This window comes from Perca fluviatilis, chromosome 13, assembly GCF_010015445.1.
Source record: "Perca fluviatilis chromosome 13, GENO_Pfluv_1.0, whole genome shotgun sequence".
NCBI classification, from domain to species: Eukaryota; Metazoa; Chordata; class Actinopteri; order Perciformes; family Percidae; genus Perca; species Perca fluviatilis.
In genome coordinates, this window is record NC_053124.1 from 14,001,555 (window position 1) to 14,018,168 (window position 16,614).

Below are 16,614 nucleotides of genomic sequence, written 5' to 3' on the forward strand. Positions count from 1 at the left end.
TTGAGTGAGGCTTCTGCATTAATTGAGGCGTACTGTATAAGAAAAAAAACACATTTATTGGCCTGGGACTGAATAGTTTAAAATACAAACCTGACAAATGTTTGTGATTCAAATAAACTTTATTGACTTTGCGTCCAGATGGCAAAGGGCATGCAAATACAGGCTTCTGAATCCAAAATAGTTTTTTCCTCAGTTTGGTTCCATTTTCTTACAAAACTACGTGCACCTTAAGTAATCAATTCTGCAGCGTACAAACCACAAAAATACCAGTTTTACATTATCAAATACTGCACATAGAAAACATTTACAAAGCACAGGTATAAAATTACAGCTCCCTCTTTCTTCTTCATAAGCATCCTTTCATCAGCGATCTGCTATGCTTTGCCCTTTTGAAACGTGCTCTGTGAACGCTCCTCGTGGAAAGGTTAAGGCTGGTTAAGAAAAGACAACCGCTCATCTACCAACACCGGCAATCCAATTTAACTGGGCTGAATGTTTTGTTTTATTTCACCAGATGCTTTTATCCATCTTCAGATTTGTTTCCATGGCATCCATTTACTCTATGTGCTTGGGTCATTGTGGTCCATCCAATCAAGTCAACACTATTCAAAGATTCACCTCGGTTTTGGAAGTTAAATGTGCTTTGCTGGGCTTGATAAGATAAAGGTTGTCTTGATAGTGGGGAGGGGAGCTACAGTGGCCTTAATATAGTTTGACAGACAGTTAAAAAGGACAAAATGGCTACTCAGGAAACTTGTGCTGTGACTACCCACATTTATAGATGTGGATGAAGACAAACTGGCATAATCAGCAGCTAAAACTCCAATTTGCCCCATCAGTTTAGCAGTATATGTGTGTTTTGCTCTCGTACATCGGCAAACAGACATTTGGAATGCATGCGTCATTAGAAAATGAAAGAAAGTTAATTAAAAACTCTTGCTGATGGGGGGGGCTATTATAAAATAGCAGTTATTCACAATGCATTGCATGCTCTGTTAGGCCTAAATTGCTTCTAGTGCTTCAAAATGTGATTCAAATTGAAATTTGTCATCGTGGTGAACTGATGTAGATTCAGCCTGAGGTCACACACAACCTAGTCTCACTTTGCCAGACCTTCCTCCACAGCACTGTGGAGGAGGGTCTCGTGAGTTGACACAGCATGGGAGAAAAACGTGCTTTGGTTTATTGTAATTTCCTCAAACCAATCGCAATCGTCTTGGGAGGCGCTAAGCGCTGCATGGAGCCCCGGTGCCGCTGGAAAAAAGCCTCAGGAAGGAACTTGTTTTGGTGGAACATTTCAGGTGGCAAGGGGGCAATCCTGGAAGTGGAAGGTCGTGTATATATATATATATATATATATATATATATATATATATATATATATATATATATATATGCACAACCCAACTGTAATGAGCGAGACGGAAGCCAAGGCCCCAGCAACAGTAGAGGCTACCGCCTCTTCTGGTTATTGCCAGAAGAAGTATTTCAGAAAGTGGAAGTCTAAGTCCATGCTACTTTAAGATACAATGAATTCCCTTTGAGACTGAACTGGGTCTAATTAACTTCCTCATCATGTGTCATTATCATAATTTTTTATAATAATCATATCACCATAAAGAGTAAATACAACAAACTCATCAAAGTAACCATGCGGCGAACATTTGTAAGTTCAAAGTACAAAAATCTAACAATTCCATCAGCTTGATAGAATCAAGTTAAAGTTAATTGGTAGGTGTGTGTGTGTGTGTGTGTGTGTGTGTGTGTGTGTGTGTGTGTGTGTGTGTGTGTGTGTGTGTGTGTGTGTGTGTTGGGGTGCAATCCTTTCTGTTTGAAACAAATCGCGGCGATTTAAATAAATTACAATGCATTTCGCCACATGCTCGTTTTCAACCACAGAGCTGTTCTTTTCAAATGAAGACATAAAGAATAAGACATACAGTATACAGTGCAGTAAAAGTAGGGGCTGCCTAAAACCAATGCAGGCGAGGTCCCAGGAAGGTCTTCAAAGAGACGGTATAGCAAACAAGATGACAAAAACATTACACTCGGTTCTGGTGTAACGATTAAGAAATACATTCATAAAACTATACATATACACATATATAACTTCGGTACAATATTTCAAGCAAAATACATTTGTCAAAATTTTCAGTTTGTGTGCTACAATAGTGAAGCAATGTCTCCTACACAAAATAAGGCCAATGTACACGTGACAAGCCCTCATTTTCGTGAAAATCTCAAGGCTGTTTTTTTTTTGCCTCTCTGATTCTCTCTCCTCCTCTGAATAATACCTCTCTCCTTACAAAAATAAAATACATTTCCAACGTAGCGATCAAGAGACGATTCCGGTTGATTGAAGATACAATGTAAAAGTTTTGCGCACAATAAAAGTCGTGTTCGAGAATGCTCAATGTGGATTTGACAGGGCAGCAAGCAAGCGTGTGGGTTTACATTCCAAAGCATCCACAGCCCTTACATTCAAACCTCAGCTGAGCCAGATGCGGTCTAACTTAAGCTAAGACTATCCTTACCTATCTCAAACAAGCTCTACATGCTCCGTGCTGTTTCCAATAAAATGCCAAAGTGTCTATAATAGACACTTTGATTAATCCAGCAATGTAGCAAACCGCTTGCATGCATCTACCTTCCCGTTTACACACCCTGCTGTAACTCTGCCCTGCCATAGTTAACCCTGTGAGGCTTCAACATCTCTTAAAGCAACCTTTTTCAACTTCCTTAAAACAGTAGTGTCAAAATAAATCAAATGTGATGAGCCAACGCAACGTTAATCGTGTGACTACAGTCAATTTGTTCTAATCTAAGGTAAAAGCAATGACGAGAGGCGTTACTGTTCATATCTGAAAACCCTGATCCCTAAATTCTCCTCCCTGTGGTCCACGTCGTCAGTTTACAAGTGGCCTTTTTTTTTCAATAAATATCTACACATTCAAATCTCTCTCTCACAGACGTTTTGGTGCTCATTTTTATGCATCGCACAGGACAATAAATGCACCTCATTGAAAGACATACACCCGCACTACACTTTGAAGAAAGGCCATATTTCAAATTTCCTTTTGGTTGCAGGATTCAAAAGATTTGGACAAAGTTGGCAGATGCGCTCTGCTCTCCATAAAACACTCCCTAAGAATAACTATCTCTCTGCATCGTGTCTTCCTCTACTTTCAATCATTAGAACTGTTAATGTTTCGGGCTACTCGATATACAGCAAAGGGACATATACGGTCTCATATAAGCTCCAAAGCATTGGACATCACATGGAAAAATATTAACAGCATTTTTAAAGTTTACCAAGGACTAAACATTCAGCAGGGATGTTATACCAACCAAGTTTCTTTTGTCCTCACAAAAGGCGCGCCATGAAGAGAATGTGTGCAAATACTAAGAGTATAAGTCCTTATTTTTACATCATGCCAGCTGTCCACAAAAATAGATAAGATACAAATTAAAAAGGTACATAAAATTACTTCATATACAAGACCATACAGTTACAGATCCAGCAAGGAATCGCTCCAAAGGGTTCAAAAGAAACTGGAACCCAGACCTTGGTGGTTCTTCTAAAAAGGGTTGTATACATGATGGGAGGGTCAGAAAATGACCATCATCCTCCTCCCAAAGAATTCAAGAATGCCAGAGATCCCTTTATCCAAAGTTCAAAGAGCGTTGAAATGTGAATTCTGTTGGTCTGATGTGCTGACGAGACAAAGTGCCTCGCAGTTTCCCTTTTTGCAGAAAGATGAAGAGAGGAGTGAGCCAAACAGTACAGAACATACGGTGGAGATAAAACGCAAATGCGAGCTCATAAACACGCACAAGCTTTTAAGAGCCTAGAACTTGAGACTGTCATCTCTCCTAACACTACTAAAATATGACTCTATAAAGTGTCTTTATCCATACACAAGGTTTGGTGTTGGTCCTAAGACAGACAGATTCAAAAACACTCTGAACCACTGAAAAGAATAATGACATTTTCATCATAAACAAAACAGTAAACACCAGTAGCTCAGTTTGCCCTGCTACTCCTCTGCCATCAATTAAGACTCAACCATTGCACATTTTACTTTAACAGCCACCAGGTCAGTCTTACCATTTTTAGTGATTTCAAATGCAAATAAAATGCTTCAAATACTAAGAACATAGTAGCGTTGGTAATTATGCGAGGTAAACATTAAAAGAGAAAGCGATTTCTTTTTAAAAAAAGAAAGGAAAAACTTTAAATACATCCAATATTCAAATGCAATTGCAAACGTTTAGATTATTTGGAACACGTCCTTATCCTTCCAGACATAGATTTACTTACAAAAACATAATTATGTTTTTGAATAAGCCAATGTACAAGATTGAAGCTTTTGCAAATAAATGACTATTATGATTACTCACATTTAAGTTGAAAATTCAGTGGCAGAACTGACCAGTTACAGCTGTCCTAGTGGGCCTTTACACTCAAATTCAAAACATCATTTCCATGCTGGCATTCATTTACAAGATTCAGAGATGCACACTGCAGTGTGACCAAATAAAATAAAAAAATAAACCAAAAGTTGGACAACCACTGTCTATAATTCAAACATAATACATATATTACAGTAAAGTGCCATCTTTAACACAAACACGCTGCCTGGCAGGAGACATGAAGACTGTGATGTTGCAACTGAAACAAGTAAAACGAAAAAAAAAAAAATTTAAAACTACCATACATGACAGGTTAACAATCAACCTGCTAGAAAAGTTAACACTGGCGTAAATAGTCTGATATCAAAAAGAAAAACTCATCTGGAATTACAACAGTTAAAGTCACTAAGTGTGCCAGCTGCGTGTGTGTGTGTGTGTGTTTGTGTGTGTGTGTTTGTGTTTGCGTGTGAGAGACAAGGGACACGCTCGCCACAAAGTGGACATCATAACAGGGAAATCAAGAGAAAGTTCATACAAGTCTGGGTACTTGTATACAAAAAGAGAGAAAGTGTGACTGTGGCACCCCCTGGATGTGGCACAACAAGACACACGAGAACCCCAGACTAGAGCTGGACACATTTCCCAGAATGCCTTTGTGCTAAGTGCCCTGTGCGGTGCAACAGTCCCTTACTCTAAAGATGAAGGCAGGATCAGAATTTTTGTTCATCGGCAAATGAGTAGCTGGCTGAGTAATTTGTTCTCTTCTTTTGCTCATAGCGCTCCCCCTGTCACCCTATCCTTCTCCCTAACTCAGTGCAGTGCGCCTTTCCCAGGATGGATTGCAAAATAAATTAGTTACATTAGTCGAGGCAAGCTAAATAAAAAGATTGAAGCACTTTCAAATGTCTCAAGGGTTGCATTTAAACATGCAGAATGCAGCCGATACATATATAAACACAAATAAGTATCTAACTATCTATTTATATATATATATGTATATCTATATATAAACTGCCCTGTGAAAATTATAGAATAGCAGTGTTGCTACATCACATAATAGCCATTATGTGAATATCCAAGCCTGTTGCCCAGGTATGTGTTTGGCCTGCCGTTCTCAGCTCGTGCGTGTAGAATGTATCTTCTTTTTTGCATTACATCTAAGTCATTGACTCTGCTACATATCCATACTTTATAGTGTATACTAGATCACCTACTACTTATAGTAATAATAACAACAATTGCTTTGGTTTTAAAAAATAAAGTTTTTTTTCCCCTTAGTTTGGCATAGAGAGTTTATAAACTGGCATCGGAATGGCCCTGGGATGAGTCGTGCCACGGAAATCTGGTACCTTGGAATGCAGTTTTGCTGTGTCACGGTAGGACGTGTTGAAATGGGACGGTGAAAAGTGCTACATGTTCTGGTAAATTGAGTCTACCTCAAGTTGGAAGTTGGTTTTCTCAACTAAAATACTGATCAGTGAGTGAGAATATGGACGTAGTGAAGGATATGGCAGCGTGTCAGTGTGTGTATTCACGTGGATGAGATCAGGTATTTGCACCTGTATGTCAAATGTGTCTTCCTGCACAGATGGGTACATGGGTACGTGTGTGTGTGTGTGTGTGTGTGTGTATGCCTACCTGTGTTGCAATTTGAATACAGTCGTTGTGTATATACAGAACTTGTGTCCGCGTCTGACTCTGCCTGCGTATGTGGGTGTCTACTGGGTGTTTAGGTGCACGAGGGGCTGGTGGCGCTCTCCAGGGAGGACTGGGAGAGGCGTCTGGTGAGGGGTCCGATGCTGGGATCTGCCAGAGAGGAGGTAGGGAACAGCTTGTACCAGCCGCTGACTGTGGCAGACAGGTCCAAGTCCTCGAGAAGGATCTGGGCCATTCCCATGAAGCACTTGTGGTCCATGCGCCCGTAATCCCCCCACACTATTACCTAGGGGAGAGATGAGAATAAATTATACATACAGCACTAAGACATGGCTATACGTATGTCACATATTTTAAAAGGCCCTGAATACGTATTTTCTCAATCAGCTTCATATGAGTAATGAGGTCCTACATGAACACACTATTTTTTGTCAACGTTAGAAACGCTTTGGTTATTTCACAGAGGAGATTTCTGTGTTTTGTAGTCGGGGGTTAGCGTTGCCCAAGATGATTGCGAGAGCTTTTTTTTTCTTTTCTTTTTTACCCCTAAAGCAGAATGTTAATCTGTGCAATACTCCAGCGCTGAGACAGCACTTTGGAGATAGGTCTGGCAATGCGAGAGGAAGTAACATTTGAATCAGAATCTGATGACAAACAAGTCTTTTTTTGAAGTGAAACATTTGTAATGAATAATATATTTCTTTGGCTTGGATTGTTGCTTATTCAGTCATAAATATTTACTGTTACAGATACTTCTAAATACCTCCACTTACTTCTCTTCCTGTAAAGTATGACATGTTCTTGCTGATTGCACCTTGTTCTCAGGGGCAAATATAAAATGTCCTAATTCCTGTCATTTAAAACCAACACTCTACTAATACATTTTCAGGGAGAAATATATAAATTCACTGATGAAAATGCCAAGTCCATGTAATGGGACATTTTACAGTAAAGTGAGGGTAAAAGTCAGTCAGTCAGTCGGGTTACATGAGTCCACTTGCTTCAAATGCATGTTTCACACATTTCTAGAAATAACGTGCAATATCTTGAAACAAGGAAGAAGAAGGCACATAACCCTGCTACAGAAATGTCATTCTTCAACCAAGTGAGTATGTGGCACATGAAGTTCAGGTGAGAAAACTAGTGTCTTACTAGTGTTATGTTGTGTATTCAATGTGGAAAAGATCAGTAGGAAATAAAAAAAAAATATATATATATATATATATAGTATATATTAAGAAAAGTGGAAAAAAAGGACAGGAAGAAGGAGAGGAAAGTAAAGAAATCCCATACCTGTAGGACTTTGCCTTGAGGACTCTCATCAAACAACAGTGCCTGCTGGTAGGTGGGGTCCAGATTCTTCTTTACTACTTTGGTTTTCTTCTTGGCCAAGCACACGCCATTCTCCAGCACATACACCTTCACGTAAGTCGCTGCGGACAAAGCAACAAAATACAACACAGTGAAAATCCTACATGGCCATACAGATTGGACAAAGGAGCCACGTTAATAGAATTTGAATGCAGAAGTTGAAGTCAATTCATAGTACCTGGTGTGTTCTTGGAGCCCGGTTTGGGGGTCAACCTTCTGGCCTGGTTGACCTCCACCTCCAGCTGCCCTCCTCTGTCTACCATGCCTACATGGACATCCCCTGTGAAGGGAAAAACACACCATCTCTAACAATCCAATAGAAATCTATATTTAAGCAGAACCAAAAACTCCTGTTAACTGTCATGTGCTATGAGCTTTGGTTCACTGGGGTTGCAATGGCCAGTATCTAACTGCAGAGGGCGACACAGAGCTGCTTGTCTGTCTTCACAACCAGGTATGGTGGCGCACAGTGCTCTGTTCTGTTGTTTTTCACAAGCAATGACCTTTGCATGAAAGATTTATACCTCATGCAAGAATAACTTAATCCGTGCTGAGTGAATACACTAGTATTGTGCGGTATTTTTAGACTCTGCTGTGCATCTAACAGTTTGCGTGTGGGTATACGGCTGTAGATTTGATTCTCCATCATCCTACAGTCGAACAATATTTAGATTCTCGCATATTACAACTTTATTTACCTGTGATCGTCTGGTTGCTGATCAAGTTGATGCTGTTTTTCTATTGTTTAACAGATCTAAATCCTATCTCATGAGGTCTCAGAAAGAATCAAACAATACTAGACGAGAATGAGATGGACTGAACAGGCGAAGATGGCGTTGTTGGTCTACAGTCTATCCCACTTGGCTTACCCATGGGGGGTGTAGCTAGCGTTTGCCGGCCTACGATCTGAGCGGGGCCTAGTCCATCCAGAAAGTCACTGAACTGGCTCTCAGGCCCCAGGCGTGTGGTAGGGAAGACAAAGCTGAGAGAGAAGAAGCAGAATAATGATGAAAGGGATGGATACTGCAGTATATGCATGGATGGGTGGATGAATTGCTGGTAGGATACTCACGTTCCGTCAGAGCTGTTTGAGTTGGTGCTGCCGTCAGTTGAGTCCTTGCTGCCTTGCCGTGTCACTCGGTTCCTCATGTCGACGGCGATGCCGGTCTCTGTGCTCCGTCGGATGGTGCTGCGAAGCTTCTTCGTCCCGCCGTCTGCAAAACACAAGAGATCCCAGCTCCTGCTTTAAGTGCCCTCATTTCAGCAGGACAATCCATTAAGCATAATAATCAGAGGAAGACGTAGAGATTTCTGATAAGTAAGTCAGGTATTACACAGGACCAGAGCCTGCGTGATAAGCCTTTCTTTCATGGGGACATGCTGCCTGTCCATTTAGGCACAACTTATGAAAAGATCCGAACCCCTACGTATCTTTTTCTGCAGATGTAAAGATAAAAGTAAACAGACGGAGAAACAACGGAAGGATGGATGTTTCTGTCAAACTTTTTTATGTCTGTGAGATGGGCTGAACAAGAAATATCCACGTTTGCTTTTTTTAAACTCACTACAAGTAAAGACAAATTCAGGTTAGCCTTGAGAACCCCCATCTCCCGACTATTTACTTTGAAGCAGGTTCACTCAGGCAAGAAGGCAATCTCAGCTAATTTCCACTGGGATGTCCCCACACTATTGGAAAATATCTCCATTTTGCAGGTTTTTGCTACAACCCATTTTTAACAAGTACAGCCCATTTTACAATGGCTGCTGTGAGTCAGGGCGCAATAAGCTTAAGGGAGACTCCTGAGCCCGACTTGCGTGGTAGAAACACACACAAATTGGCAGCTTGAGGAACGCTTTGAGTGGCGGGGTAGAGAGAAAGTCGGGAGGCTGAGCTGAGAGGTGGGAGAGGGAGGGGGAAAGGTATTTAGGCTCAGCTCTGCTGACGCTAGGTGAACAGGATCGAGCTGGAGAGCTGCTAACCCCACAAGAAGCTTTCACGGCATCATCCCCTGTAATGACACACTGTATCTCTGTGTGACTTGACATGTTGAGTTTAAAGTAGTAAGCACAGTCAAAGTGATTTGGGTTTATGATGTGACATGCACACTCATGCAGTTTTAGCAGACAACCCTTCCCTTATCCCTCCCATCACTCCCAAATCTATCCTGCTATCATTCTTGCAACATTACCCAGAGTTCTCAGGGTCCAAAGAGGCATTGCAGGCTAACATCTCACCGATGCACCTCAGGGCACTTTACACAGACACACACAAACACACGATGACACTAGAAAAGCACTAGTGCCTGTACATTCACACTTTCGTGCAACATTTACACTCTCACACACAGTGTTGCACATCATCTACAGCAGTCTGGGCGAGGCGGTGACAGTTTAGTCAGACAGGAGGATGAGAAAGCTGCTGTGAGCCGTTGTGTCGGCTAAGCTTGCTTTATAAAGACCTCTACAAAGTCTCAGACTAATTTCCAGGACTTCCCTTTGACAGGGGCTTTCTAGGCTGGCACTTTTTTTTTTTTTTAATCCTGCAGTAGTAGTTTTAAATGCTTGGAAATGTCTCAAACCTTTTACAGACAACTTTTCCCTCTTCAACTTGTATATTTTGAGGTAAATCACTGGTTAACAAAGCAAAAACAAGACAAACAAACTGATTAACTTTCTCTGTTTCAGTGCTGCGTCTGTGCAGCTCATTATGACACATCTCTCCTCTATAGGAGCCCACATAGGTGAACGGTACGGTTACCAAAGGAGACTTTTAACCAGTGGGTGCTTATTGTTGCCAGTTAAGAGCACACACAGGTACAGCCGTCCCACTTCATTAGCCTGAGCAACTCTAAGCTCATTAAGCATCCTCACCGTGCCCATCTCATTGCCATGACAACCACAGACACCCTGCATCATCGCGATCACTACAGAGATAAACAGATCACAAACAAAGCCACTTGATGAGACTTTGGGGCTGAAAGGGGAGATTTAACAAGAGGAGAGAGGGCCTTGAGAGGCCGATGAAGAGTGAAACGGGGAGAGAGGACAAGTAGAAGTAAGTGTTGAAGAAATTGGGGTGAAGAGGAAGATGAGAATGATGGGGTCCCATGGGTGTCGGAGACAAGGAGAGGGGTGCTGCTTTCTGCTGCCTTCTATTTATAATCCTGCAGTCAAGAATATTTCCAACACAGTGTGTGTGTGTGTGTGTGTGTGTGTGTGTGTGTGTGTGTTGTAAAGTGTGTATGCATGTGTGTTGCAACTCCATGCTCTCCTGCTGCCATGACAACCCCCGCCCTCAGATCTGGACCCAGACAATGCCACCTGAGACAAATGGCGCCATGGCGACAGGCTCATCCCCCATCACTTTTTTTTATTTTATTTTTTTTATTTCCTCTATCGAGGCAGCATTTCACAGAAACTCTTTAGACTGAAACGCCGACTAACACCATCACTGCAGCAGTAACCTGAACTCTGCTTGGCTCATAATTGAACCGTACAGGTCTGCTGATCAAGAATACAACATTTAAAATTGTTATTTAAACATTATTGGCTTACAAGTGTGTATCAAATGGATCTGTCAAAAAAACAACAACATAAGAGCTAGTTTATAGTACATCCCCACTTTAAACCCATCTTTGAACTATCAAGTATTCACTACATACTATATACTGTAAAGTATTCATTTAACTTCATATCCACACTTGTTACTCATCTGACCCCCACACACACACACACACACACACACACACACACACACACACACACACACACACACACACACACACACACACACACACACACACACACACACACACACACACACAGTGCGAAGCAGTGATCTCTTCCTTTCTATTTAATCCCCTCCTCCCCGTCTGCGCTTTCCCTCCATTTGTTTCCATGGCAATGCCGTCTGCATTGCACCAAGAGCCCCGGCTGGCGTGTTCGCTCATAAGCCTTTCCCCTCTCTCCGTGTCTTTCCTTGCTCATACTGTCCTTTTCCATGAGTCTCACTCCTTAATCAGCCACCGCTTCTTCTTCTCTCTCGGTGAAAATTAGGATCTCCCAACATTCTACTCTCATTTATTAGTGCTCTTTGTCTCCAGCTCTTACTTAACTTGCGGGCTTTTTTTTTTACTATACATACACTCACTGATATGCACTGATGCTCCCTTATTTGCTTTATTCTCTATTTCGTACTTTTATTTCCCCTCTTGTAGTTCTCAAGTCTTCTGGCTGCCGTCCATCTTTATCACATAACTTCTATCTGTATTTTTCCGGTCCATCCCGTCTAAATTATTTAATGTATTTTCTCCTCTCCCTCTGCTGAACTAACTTTGTAATACAGTGTTAACATCAAATGCACACACATCCTGGAAGGAGTAATTAGAGGTAGTCTGACATATATGCCTAAAATAACAACGTTACATAAGCTGTTGTGCTTTGCCGTGCTAGAGGAGAAGGGTTCTTTGTGTGCTCCAAGGCTATTAAAAGTGTCTCCTGTTGGCTTCCCTATGATGAGTAATAGATATTCCCTGAACACACACTCATGAATCTTCACACAAAATGTGCAGCCCAGGGAGCGATCACACGCTCAAAACTTTCTTTGCGTGTGTAAAAACCAAAATACTTATGCAAGCCACATTTGTTAATCACAACAAGGCGAGATCAAGTCACAGGGTAGAAGATTAGGATGAGAGAAAGACAGAAGCGATGGGGATGGAAAGAATTAATAGCTCAAGTGGAGAGAATTAATAGCAGGAGGGGAAATAAAGAAAGGTGGGATAAATAAAAAATGCCAGCAATGCAGAAAAGAGCCACACGCTGTGACTGCATTCACACTTGCACATGATATATAGGCCTAGCTTCTGTGTGTGTGCTTGTGCATGTGTGTGCTCAGTAGATCATTAAAGCTGCTCTGACATTTGGAGAGAACACTGATGAAGCGTCGCTCATTATATGCTGTAATATAGAATGCTGTTTTTAGACTCCCTGGCTGCGCCGGCATGTCTATTGGATGCACCGGTGACGGCAACGATCCACTATGCATAGCAACAGTAACCAAGCATGAGTGTTGGAGATGAAAGATCTGATGTGGTATCTTTACCACCGGACCCCTGCTAAATTTGGACAAAGGGAGGATTCAAGGTAGAAGAATAAATAGGATGATGTATATATGAATCGGTGATTCAGAGCCATATTCATGTATCATACAGTTGCATAAGAATATAGCCAAAGATTCTGTTTTTCACAGTATATATATAACTATGATTGTGTCTTGCTATTTGCTACTGTGCCTCACCATAGATGTATTTAGAATCAGCCAATTATTACAATTGTATGTTCTTGGTTGCTGCTGTATTGTTGTTATTGTATGAATAAGAAAATGGAAAAAATAATGTTGCTTGTATGAACCAGTGCAGTCTGTACCCAATGTTGATCTGCAATAAACATATTTTCAAAAAAAAACTATGAATATAATACAGAGCTTCATGCAACTTGAAACTGATTTATAGTACTTTCTATGCCGTGTACTAGGAATTAAAGGGATCATATTAGCCTACAAATTACATTAAACCTATCATTATAAATTAAAAACGTATGTAGATGGAGTTGAGTGCTTTTACCCTCCAGGACATCCCCGGTTAAAACACAGCATGAGCATGTAACACATGAATGTGAGCAGCCTTACTGTTTCAGTGCTTTGCTCAAAGGCACATCAACAGCCTGAGGAGACTCATTCATAGTACCAATAGAACAATGCCTCCAGTTAAGCTACAGTAGTAGAACATTTCTTTTTACACTTAAAGGCCCTGAAAACGTATTTCCTCAATCAGCTTCTTACTATGGGTAATGAGATCTTACACTAACACACTGTTCTGCCTATTTTAGAAACAGTTTTGGTTATTTTACATGATGATTTCTGGGTTTCTCACTCGTTGGATGTGGGCGGGGGTGAATTAGAAAAAAACATTATGTCACGTACTTACTGTATGTGCTCCAATCAGGATTTAGCATTAGAATCAGAATCTGATGAGAGCTGGTAGGTTGCTTGGCCACTCAAATCTGACAAAATCAAACTCACACAATCCTTTTAACTGCGTGAGTGTTAAAGGCATAGTTTGACATTTTGGGAAATACGCTGAATTCACTTTCTTGTTGAGAAGATCGATACCCCCCCTTATACTTGTATGTGTAGCTGGGGCCAGCAGGCAGTTAGCTTCGCTTAGCATTATGATTGGAAACAAGGTTAAACAGCCAGCCTGGCTCTGGCCAAAGGTAATAAAATTAGAATACCAGTACCTCTAAAGCTCAGTAATTAGCACATACAGACATAAGTGGTATAAATCTTCTCATCGAACTCTCTGCAAAAAAGTGAATAAACACATTTCCCAAAATGTCAAACTATTCCATTGAGGGCAGTCTGAGGAGAATCTTTTAATACTAATGCAAGGTAATACCAACATTTTAGGGAATAGCTTAAAACCTCTTTATATCTTTATGTCTGTGTGTATCACGCATGTATGTTTGTGTTCTTCCTTTTACATTTTTCTCTATTATTCCACCATTTATGAGACACTAGCAGCAGTCCACTTTTCTCAGACAGTTATTTAACTCAGAGCATGCAGAGCGTTACGTGTAGCTTAGTATCCTAAGTGTTGCTTTGTCTTTAATGATAATGCATGGGAGTTAAACAAAACTAATCTCCCGTGTTGTCTTTGCGTGCGTGCACTGTCAGTGTTTGTGAGAGTCACGTCAACAGCTCAGGCAGGGACATAAGCCAGGGAGTGGTCAATGTGAGGCAATTAGCCTCTCTCAGCACCGTGTTGCATAGGAAATGGTTTCTTGAAATCGAAAACCTTCATGTGTGGCAGGATGTCTGTCAGTGAGTTAATATGCCGCACGGTCTCCTGCCAATTAATTACAATCAGGGAAAAAGTAATCTAATTCAGATGTAATTTCCTCTTGATTACTCAACTTAGTGGCAAATTATGCAAGATGGCCAAACTATTTATACGGAAAAAGCATGAGAAGAAACAGATGACATTGTAGGGCTAGAAACAAACTTAACATTTTAATATTTCACCTTCCGTTGTACAGTATGTTAAGCACTGAACATATACTCATTGTGTTTTGTCCAAAACTCAAAGATATTCAGTTTACTGTCATAGAGGAGTGAAGAAACTAGAAAAATATTCACATTTAGGAAACGGGAATCAGCTTCATAAAATATGACTCAAATCAATTGATCGATTATCAAAAAAGTTGGCGATTCATTTAATAGTTGACAACTTATTGATTAATCTTAGCAGCTCTAATTTCCATTTCCTTCTGATCTAATTTAACTATTTTTCAGGAAACCGTGTTCACTTATTATTTGACTGGTGCTGAGAGAGTGCTAAGGCACATTGTATTTCATTGCTGTGGTACTTCGTACTAATATGCATATGACAATAAACTTGAACTGAACTGAATAATAAAGCAAGCTCCACTTTGTATAAAGAAAATTACACTTAGGTCAAGAAAATGACCTAATGACCTTCCTCCAGGAAGTCATTTCTTAAGCTTCGGAGCCAGGCTAGTCGTTTCCCCGTTTCTTGTCGTTATTCTATTCTAAGCTGAGCTAACTGCTGCTGGAAGTACCTTCATATTTACATACAGACATTAGATTGGTATCAATCCTGTCCTGTGACTCTCAGCAAGAAAGCAAATTATGCATTTTTATTTTCAAGAAATGTCAAATTATTCCTTTAAATATAATTACTGACTGTAGGTGCTTTACAACTGAGATTAGTCTAGACTTTGTTAAGACGCAGTGTGTTTTACATGCAGAATCTAACCACACACGCACACAAAGAGAGACAGATTCCCAGTCGAATGGTTCACCAATCTATCTGGCTAAGGATAGAGAATGGAGCATGGAGGAGTAGGTGGGCGAGATTGGGATAACATGATAGGCTCTCTGAGTAAAAGTGCGAGCAATTGAAAATAAGGAGAGATGAATGAAGGAGAGATAGAGAGGGAAAATTAAGATGTCAGTGAGCTGGAGGAGACACAAAGAGGGCGATGAGGGAGTATGGAGAGTGGAGAGATGAGAAACAGAAAGGGGACAGAAAGTGATCGCCGGTCAGCTTAGCTGGTGTTAGGTAGCCTCTAAAAGCACCGGTGGCACCGAAGAGAAAGCTTTTAGAGGCATGAGTAAGGTTTCAGTTTGTATGTGTCAGGAGAGCCAGTGACTTAACACACTTCAAAAGAAAATGAGGTGAAGGAGGTGGGGTGAGGGACACAACCGAGCAGCAGTCTCACTTGAAATAGAAGCTTAAAAGAGTCAATGAGGACTTTTCCATGAGTCATAGCGAATATGAACAGCTATCATGTGTAGTTATCCTGTGAAACAGCTATTATTAGGAAAGCGCAGCTACAGGTCAGATGCTGCAGTGATTCAACAACTTCCATTGTTGCTATTCTAACAATCCATTGCTTTGTATCCGCTGTTGCTCATTTTGTTTAAAAGTATTTTGTGAGCTGTCTTTATATGTAAGAATTCCCTTTCGGGGTGAATTTTGCCTGGAAGGATCTGATCACCGTAAGCTTTCCAAAATGTCTCTGCCAAAATTCCTAAAGTGTGTTTCCTAGCTGTGACTCAGAAACAGAGCTAGAAGTAGGGCATGCGTGAGTCACCCCAAAAAACACCCCAAGTACTAAACTTCAAATCTTGAAATGTTATGTTAAAATGTTATCCGTAGCTATCTCCCATCTGCCTCTCATCAGCCTGTCCTGCACAGCTATCTTAATGTGGGGGAGCACAATGTTCACATTGCAGGGATTTAGGAAACTACAAAGACTTTTTATGTACACTGTAGTTCAGGCATACTGATCAAAGCAGAGCTTCAGCTAAACATTATCCTGTCAGAGTTGCACATTATAAGCACTGCTCTTTGCTTATCAGTAATAACCAGAACTGTGGGCAGCTAAAGACAGAAAACTCTACAACAATGTGAATGCCATGATTGTCAATGACAGAATCCCAAGAGATGCTAAGGCTATCTAAAGCTAGTCACATATCATGATTCAAGCATACAGTTTCCAAAGCTGTTTAGGAGGAGTTTTGGTAGTAGTGGAAGCTGCATAGCTTTGGTAAATGTGCTCCTCACAGAGAAACAAAGCTTACAAAAG

At 40.8% G+C, this 16,614-nt stretch overlaps 1 protein-coding gene across 1 annotated transcript in view; it reads right to left on the minus strand.

Annotated features, from left to right (window-relative positions):
* Positions 1 to 100: 100 nt before the first annotated feature.
* rims3 (regulating synaptic membrane exocytosis 3) overlaps positions 101 to 16,614 on the minus strand; it is a 44,852-nt gene continuing 28,338 nt past the window's right edge. Inside the window, exons 4-8 of the mRNA XM_039819262.1 lie at positions 8,513 to 8,654; positions 8,310 to 8,422; positions 7,619 to 7,720; positions 7,363 to 7,502; positions 101 to 6,355 (exon numbers count right to left, since the gene is read on the minus strand). Of these exons, the coding sequence (XP_039675196.1) occupies positions 6,143 to 6,355; positions 7,363 to 7,502; positions 7,619 to 7,720; positions 8,310 to 8,422; positions 8,513 to 8,654 (710 nt within the window). The 3' untranslated portion in view covers positions 101 to 6,142. The remainder of the gene's footprint in view (positions 6,356 to 7,362; positions 7,503 to 7,618; positions 7,721 to 8,309; positions 8,423 to 8,512; positions 8,655 to 16,614) is intronic.